This window comes from Lactuca virosa, chromosome 8, assembly GCF_052849685.1.
Source record: "Lactuca virosa cultivar CGN04683 chromosome 8, Lactuca_virosa_CGN04683_v6, whole genome shotgun sequence".
NCBI classification, from domain to species: Eukaryota; Viridiplantae; Streptophyta; class Magnoliopsida; order Asterales; family Asteraceae; genus Lactuca; species Lactuca virosa.
Window position 1 is genome coordinate 200,772,168 of NC_136433.1, and position 7,974 is coordinate 200,780,141.

Genomic DNA, 7,974 nt, shown 5'->3' on the forward strand with positions numbered 1-7,974 from the left:
ACTGCGAAACATACCGATTACGTATTTGAAACGAAAACCATTTCCATTTTGGACACGTTCTTCACTTCTTCGGATTTTCGATGAGGGTTTTCGTTTCGTACTATCATTTTTCCAGTTTTACACACATTAAATTGTAGACAAAAATTACAAGCTAGAAAGGAACATACCCGGTACATCTAAAGTACTTCCATATCAAATTCCATGTTGCTTCGATTTAAGAGGGTCCAAAATGAAATTTCGGGATATATAGTGGGTAACACATTTCAAATCCCCTAATCTAATAAATAAGTACAATTTTATCAGGTGGCATTCTATTAGCCCACCCCAAGCTTTTTTCCCGCTCAAATCTTGCAACTGAAATTCCGAAATTACCCATGACCATTAAATCGGTGCTCTGCATATCCTCGGGCCTTGATTCTCTTCCTAATTTTTTACCCTATTTCGTATTTCGATCCTGATTTTTCGGATTCAACATTTCTTGAATTCCATTTAATCTCTTTTGAAATCACGATGATTTTTTCTTTGCAAATTAGGAATGTGATCCTATGTAAAATTGAAATCGGTGGACTAGGGCTTCTATCATAAACATCCGATTAAATACCTGTCTCACTGGAACCCTCGATCCAATCAATGGTTGAAGGTAATCCTTAATCTTCTTCTCTGGATTCAATGAAATGTCTCATGAAGCCATGACACCGTCTCCCCCCTCTTGACGTTTCCAGGTGAGCTTATTTAGGTTTTTTGTATGAATAATATTGATTTATGAAATACAGATCTTGATATGATCTTCTGTTTCTCCTCTTTACCTCCCCTCCTTTCTCTCAATCTCTGTATTTATCGTTATTTTGTGTTTATTTTTCGAGAATGACATAAAAAATGGAATTTCATATATAACGATATTGGGTCATCAAGAAGGGTTTTGATTTTGCAGGTAGATTTTGAAGCAATATTTCTTTGCTAGATGATTTTGAGTTGTATTCATAGGTTTTGTTCTCAAATCTGGATGAAGGTCACGAACAAAGTTTTGATCTGGATGAAGGCCACGAAGTCTATGAATTTCTGAATGTAGGCCATGAATGAAGTTTTATTTTTCTTCCATCAATATATCAGTTCATTAATGTGTTAAGGTAATTGATTTTATTTTCATATCCTTTTCTCAAAACCAATGTTGTAGATTGAAGAATGGGTCGATTCTGTCAACTCTTTCGGATTTAATGGGTGAAGGTAATTCATTTTATTTTCATCTCCTACATACTAAGCACAAACCTGTAAAGAAAGTTATTCATTCTATGTGTTTGATTAAATGTCTTAATTAAGTTAAAGAATTATTTTGCTCTGTTTTGCAGGGGAAGTGTAAGAGGATGATACCTGAGTGGTTTCCCTCAGGTATGTCAATGACACTTTTACCCGTTACTAATGATTTCAGAATGAGTCTCTTTTGGTTCATTAAGTTAGTTCGTTATTGACAGTATTAAGGGATAAATTGTTACATTGGTAACTTTAAGACCATATTGTAACCTTACTTGAAGTGCTTCTTTTTTTAAGGTACTTGCCTATGTGTGGGTTTCTTGGTTAATTCACCGGATGAGATCAAAAAAGGCGTGTATTTATAGTTTAACCAATAACAATCCTACAGGTAAATCCAATAATGATCCTACAACATAGTATTGTTTTTTAATTATCTTACAAGACCACTAGAGTTGTAGAGTTCTGCGTCCCAACTGCTTTGATGAAGTTTTGTTGGAATCAGTCTCCTATTCATACAGATGATCTTCCCTTACAATGTTATTCTCTGATTTACTCTTTTTTGTTTGTTATGGTGATCTTTTAATTGAAAGAGGAATTGATGGTTTAGTTTACGGTCAAAATGTGTCTTGCTGGAACATTTGGGTACCTTGCTGGTTATGAGTTTTTTCTTCTATTTTAGACATACTTGAGAAGTCGCCATTACTCATTTTTATAATTTTTGGATTTGTTTTTAAGAACTCTTTTATACAATGAAAATATAATTGATTATACTACCATGTATGCTTCTCCCTCCTACCCAACAGATAATAGGCCAGGTAATACATTATGTACATTTGCCTCCTCAAATATGTTGTTTCTGGTTCTTTTGGCTAATACAAATCTTGATTTCTAAATTTTCTCTTTGGTATGTAACTTACAGTTGTTGAGGTATGTGTATATTTGTGTATGCAGAAAATCGGTGTGTTTGTCATGTGAGATGACGATTCTCAAGCAAAAGTCGAGTTTTTGATGCCTCCAATTTCCACCTTCAGCTAGAAACTCAACTTTAATGCAAAATTGTGGTAAATCAATTTTGTCCTTTTGTGTTTCTTGTGCTTTTAAATAGCACCAACTTTAAGAAACAACTTAAAAATGGTATGCACATTCAACTTTGTTTAATTATGTGGTGTTTATGAACTTGATCACTGATAGAGATAATTTTTTTAGCCTTTATATGATCATTATTCTGGTATTCTTGCACCATCGTTAGAAGTTTTGTTATTCTGGTATGGAAAGTTGATATGGTGATTCTTGTAAGTATTTTTCATCCCAATCAAAAACCTGGAGAAACAAAAATGTGTAGGTATTTGCAAGTAAGAACATTTTTAATTCTTTGTTTGTAGCTCTTTTTTTACTTAATTTGACCATAACTTGCTTCTCAAAACAAATGCACCCATCAATGAAGAAAATATTTTTGGTGGAATATAATATTTTATATATTAATGTTTCTTTTCTCATTTGGTAAAAAAATTACGTTTTTTTATTTTGGTTTATATATTTTCCATTTGAGATATGTTTCTTGTCTCATCGGATATATCAAACCAATTAACCCAAAACCTAATAATCCAAAATCAACTAATTTGAATCTTATTTGGTTTAGTTAGTTTAGAGTTGTTAAAAAATCTAATTAAATTTAAGCTATTTAAACACAAATGCTTTTTAAGCTTATAGTCGACATGGACTATTAATTTTTCAATAAGAAGCTGACAATCTAAAAAGCATATTTTATACGGTTTATTTTTAATAGAAATGAGAAGTGATGTTAATTTTACAATTTAAAAAGGATGTGGATGTTTCTTTCAGGGAATAAAAGTGGGGTTTATTGGGAATAATTGTGAACCAGTTATTGAGGAACCAACATCACTTGAACCACAGGCTGCAAATTTATCTTTAAGTGAAATTTAGGATTATTACTATGAAGATTTTGGTGAAATACCAACTATTAAAATCAATATGGAATAATTCACAGTGAATAGTGAATTTGTAGAATACAATTCAAAATAACATGGAACTTCAAGTTGATATGTCAAAAGCATTTGTTGATTCATTTCGCATTCTCTTTGTAGTCGAGAATTAAGAATGTTTGTTTTCCTACAAGTGGTTGCATTTTAAATCTTTAATTTTCACTTCTTCCTACTTATTTTAGAATAACAATGTTATAGTAGATATTAACATGAAAGTTAAATGCTATGGATGACATTAAGATGAAAAAAAAAATGTTATAATTCACACTAAAATAAAAAATTACTATATATTACATTAAAATGCTATAAATTTTTACAATTTATGATCAATGATTATGCTTTTGAGGTATCAAAATTCTTTGAATATGTTAACTATGGTTTCAAGGGCTATCATCTACTTATATCCCAAAAATAGCTATGAATGACAACATATTTTTATTTTTAACCAAAAATAGTATTGTACTTTCATATTTAACCCAAAATAACAACATATTTTTATTTGTAGCCCAAAGTAACACATTTCTATTTTTATCCCGAAACAGTCAGCAGAAACAAAACTAATCACCGAAATAACCGCCGCACATCGCTATATCTTTCTTAAAAAATAATAGCATCTTCTATTTCTTGCTACTAATATAAACAATGCATTTTACTTTATACCCATAATAGCAACTTACTTATTCAATTGTACATTTCATTGTTCAACGTTATCGTTTTATCATTAATTTAGACGCTCGTATCTTCAAATTATTTTACAAATTAATTAAAATTAATCATTATAAACTTACTGGCAAAACATCTAACTTTGTAAATAAATCTATGTTTCCAAATCGATGATTAATCATTACACTTTTAAATTTTCAATATTTTTTATTTTGTTAACCCGTGGATTCCACGGGTTGTAACCTAGTTTCCTTTATACATAAAGGGACTACTTAAACGGGTGGTAGCCATCGGATCTCGGTCCGAAACATCCCGTTTCGAATTTGTAAAATGCAAAAATTGAGTTATTTTGCGTAATTTTCAATCAGCAATTGATCAAATTTGTGGTTAACCCTTTTATTATTTTCTCTTAAAAATAAAATAAAATGTATATAATCATTTTGTCAAATTCGTAATCGCGAATTTAGTATGGGAGAAAAAGATACATTAGAACGAAAACGTATAGAAACAAAACACATACAAAAAGCAAAAACTGGAAAATGAATTATGGTGTATCATGTATTCACGTATTCATGTTTTGATTAGTATTGTGGCTTGTAGCATTCAGGAGCCATCTTCCCACCAAACCTTTTGTAATCTGTGCAGTAGTTATAGATCATGTAATTATCTTGAACCCACTTCATCTTCCCCTGTTGATCCCAATTCAATTGCTTGTAAACACGTGATGTCCACCAGTTAAATGGAGTAGGTACTGCACATTTGATAATGCTAAGAGGTCCCTCCCATTTACAAGCTCTTGCATTGAATTTCTTCAAACCAGCCATGAAAGGTGCACAACTCCAGTCAATTTTCACTAGTCCACCTCTCGTTGCCCAGTTATCAGCATTCCACAAACTCGAATACACCTGCATTCCTTGTTGGTTTGGGAACCCAATTCCTTCACTTTTGTAGTTTCTGAAAACCCTAATAGGTATACTATCAACAAACCACCTGCATTCATTCCCATAATCTAACTGTTAATCTTTAAACTAAACATATATTGTTCTATGAGTAGAATATGTGTTAATTAAACTTACACAACTGCAGTTGGGTTCCAGTGAATGGTATAATTGTGGAAATCAGCAGTTGGGTCAAACCATAATTTAAACTGTTGCTCTCTATTGCCTTTTCCTTGGGTAAAGATGTTTGTGTGCATGGTGTAAGGTTGTCCTGATGAGTTTCCTAAGAACTCAAAATCGATCTCATCATGATAGTTTCCAGTAGAGGAAAGCTGCAATGATTCCATATTGATTAGACCAAGTTAGGGTTAGGGCCAATTGCAAGAAATAGTCACATACTATTTAATGACATTGTACTTTCAATGTTTTCCTTTGTAAGATATTTTGATAGAATAAACAAATAAACAAAAGTACAGTTGCTATTTCTTGTTATTTGAATGCTTACATAATATGCTGTGACAGTTCCAGCAGAGTTCCCTGGAACCAACTTAATTAGCATTTCAATGCTTCCAAAAAGGAATGAGTTGTATGATTGAACACCAGATCCTGTATAGATCATTACTCATTGTTAACAATTCATGTTTGACTTTTGAAAGACAAATGGACTTGAATTTAAGTATTTTCAAAACTAAAAGTTAGAATTTATACTATACCTGCAGTTTTATCAAGAACCAGATCAAGATTATCACCATTGTTATAAATATATGCATGCTTGGCACCCCAGTTGAAGTACACGTCCCTGTAAAAGTTTCCATGGACAACACATGATTGGAATGCGATTACTGAGATAAAAGCAACTGCAACCAAACCATGGAAGCTTCTCATCTTAACAGATTCAGAAGGTGTTCTTCTTAATTTGCTTTATTTTCTAATTTATATGTTGATTTCTCTTTTCATTACTAATTGACACCTTATATAGCCTTTGTTTAAGCTTCATGATGATGACTCTTGCCCCATTATTTTTTCTTCCAAAATATTTTTTGTTTCTTGACCTTGTCTTGGATTTGACATTCCAGCCTTTAATGATTATTTGTCTATCATATCTGAAAATAAATTTTATAAAAATAGTGTGCTTGTGGGAACCATTTTCTATAAAACAAGTCCATTCTAGGTCAATCTTAATAGATGTAACAAGGGTGTGCAGAAAAATTAAAACCACACAAAAACTAAAAAACTGTAAACAAAAAAACCATTTTGTGAAAAATTTTGTTTTAAAAAAAAACCCTGAAGTTTTAGTGTTGGTTTTGATTTTTGTTACCGGAAATAAAAACCAAAGGTATTCTAAGTCATTGCGATTTAGTTACTTTTGTTTGATTTAAATTTGTAGAATGTTTTTTTTGTTATTATATATTGCAAAATTTATTAAATATATACTTGTCTGTGATTTCATGGATTTTGACTTCAACAAGTCCATTTATTCGAATGTTGTTTTTATTGACAAATTATAGCATGTTGCGTTTTGTAGTATTTTGGCACAATAAAAAAAAAAAGAAAGAAAGAAAAACGAGTGGGGAGGGGGTTAAGGTTTTGAGGAGAAAAGTACGTGCATAGGACTAAAAAAAGAAGTTTGTTAGCCAGCTGTGAAAGAACTTGTAGACAGAAGGGGGATGAATTGGAAAAAAAATGTTGGACTAAATCACAAAAATACCAAAATGGGAGAGTTTTTATTTATTTATTTTAAAGAATATTATGAAATAACTATTTGTTTTGTAAAATATATATGGGTAATTATTTTATTTGTGAAATTAATTTACGACAATTCCAATGATTTTTTTGGCTAAATTCTAGATTTTTCAAAACGATTTCCAAAATGCCTATTATTTAGGAACTTACTTTTTTTGGAAACGACAAATAGAATAAAAAAACACAACGCTTAGCAAGTAGCTAAGGCGCAGACATAATACAAAGAGAAAATTACCAAAACTTTACAAACGGAATGTGCTTATCAGAAATTTAAATGATTGAACGGTGAACAGCTCCAGTCTGCCTAGTTTCCACATCCATCCTTACTTCTATATTTGCACCAGACGAACGAGATGGAGATGATGTTATCAACGACTTTTGTAGGCGGTACTCTAATTTTTTTGAAAACAATGTCATTCCGGGCCAGCCAAGCATCCTAAATCATGCAAAAGAAGATGAAATTGATAATTGCTTTCTTTCGAGGGCAATTGCCCCATGAAGCAGCATAGTCAAGGAATTCCAAAACATTCGAGAAGTTTCGATATTGAATCCCACACCATTTGAAAATCCACACATAAACTTCCTTCACATAATCACATCTAGCAAAGAGGTGATCTATTGATTCCGATTCCTTGTTGCATAATGGGCAGAGTGTGTGGGGGACGAAAACTCCTCTAGATGCCAACGATACTGCCACCGAAATCCTACCTATTGTAACTCTCCAAACAAAGCAGCTGACTTTTAGAGGAATCAAATTTGACCAACAAACCAGAGGACCTTTGTGTGTAATCGAGACTGAGTCAATAAGCATCCTTATGGCCTTAACAGTATATCTACCGCCCGTGTTCAACATACATCAAAACCCAAATGGAAAAGGAGAAACACAATCAATATTCCAAAATTCAACATATAATTGTAGTAACTCGTGGAGTGTCTCCGTATCAGTCGACTCACGCTTCCAATTCCAAGAGAAACCAGATGCTGATACACATGCTGATACACAGTCAGTAATATCACAACATTTGACAACTTCAATCGAGTACAACCTTGGAAATTTTTCTTGAAATGGGATCATAACACACCAAGGCTCTTTCCAGAACAATATTTTCACGCCTGAGCCTGGAATTAATTTGAATATTTCATTTCTATCAATATTAAATTCAGCACGACTTTTCACAACTTTTGCAATGTTACACCAAATCCCATTTGGAGATTTTCTAGCAATGTAGAATGTAGGCTTCTTCCTTAAGTTATGAATACTGAAGATGACTTCTTTCTAGAGGCTCCCTCTGTCATTTATAAGCCTCCACCACCATTTGATCAAAAGAGCCAAGTTCTGTGCTTTTAAAGAACCCACACCGAGTCCGCCTTCCTTTTTA

General features: G+C 32.3%; 1 protein-coding gene and 1 long non-coding RNA gene across 2 annotated transcripts; one reads left to right on the plus strand and one right to left on the minus strand.

The window, feature by feature from the left end:
* Nucleotides 1-441: 441 nt before the first annotated feature.
* LOC145128390 (uncharacterized) lies at nucleotides 442-2,274 on the plus strand. The gene is made up of 6 exons (XR_013716847.1): nucleotides 442-722; nucleotides 932-1,065; nucleotides 1,175-1,224; nucleotides 1,347-1,386; nucleotides 1,546-1,636; nucleotides 2,200-2,274. It is a non-coding gene; the product is annotated as an uncharacterized LOC145128390 (long non-coding RNA).
* Nucleotides 2,275-4,285: 2,011 nt separating this feature from the next.
* LOC145132259 (putative xyloglucan endotransglucosylase/hydrolase protein 26) lies at nucleotides 4,286-5,809 on the minus strand. Its single transcript, XM_079066977.1, has 4 exons — nucleotides 5,566-5,809; nucleotides 5,358-5,458; nucleotides 4,991-5,184; nucleotides 4,286-4,904 (listed from the first exon to the last, which is right to left on the minus strand). The coding sequence occupies exons 1-4, from the start codon at nucleotides 5,735-5,737 to the stop codon at nucleotides 4,496-4,498; spliced, it is 876 nt and encodes a 291-aa protein (XP_078923103.1). The 5' UTR covers nucleotides 5,738-5,809; the 3' UTR covers nucleotides 4,286-4,495.
* Nucleotides 5,810-7,974: the final 2,165 nt, after the last annotated feature.

Excerpts from the sequence above, each read along its gene's own strand:
- LOC145132259 (XM_079066977.1), bottom strand. The coding sequence starts at position 5,737 with ATGAGAAGCTTCCATGGTTTGGTTGCAGTTGCTTTTATCTCAGTAATC. Across the intron at positions 5,459-5,565 it reads GGTTCTTGATAAAACTGCAG|GATCTGGTGTTCAATCATAC; the intron begins GTATAGTATAAA and ends TGATCTATACAG. Across the intron at positions 5,185-5,357 it reads GAACTGTCACAGCATATTAT|CTTTCCTCTACTGGAAACTA; the intron begins GTAAGCATTCAA and ends GAATCATTGCAG.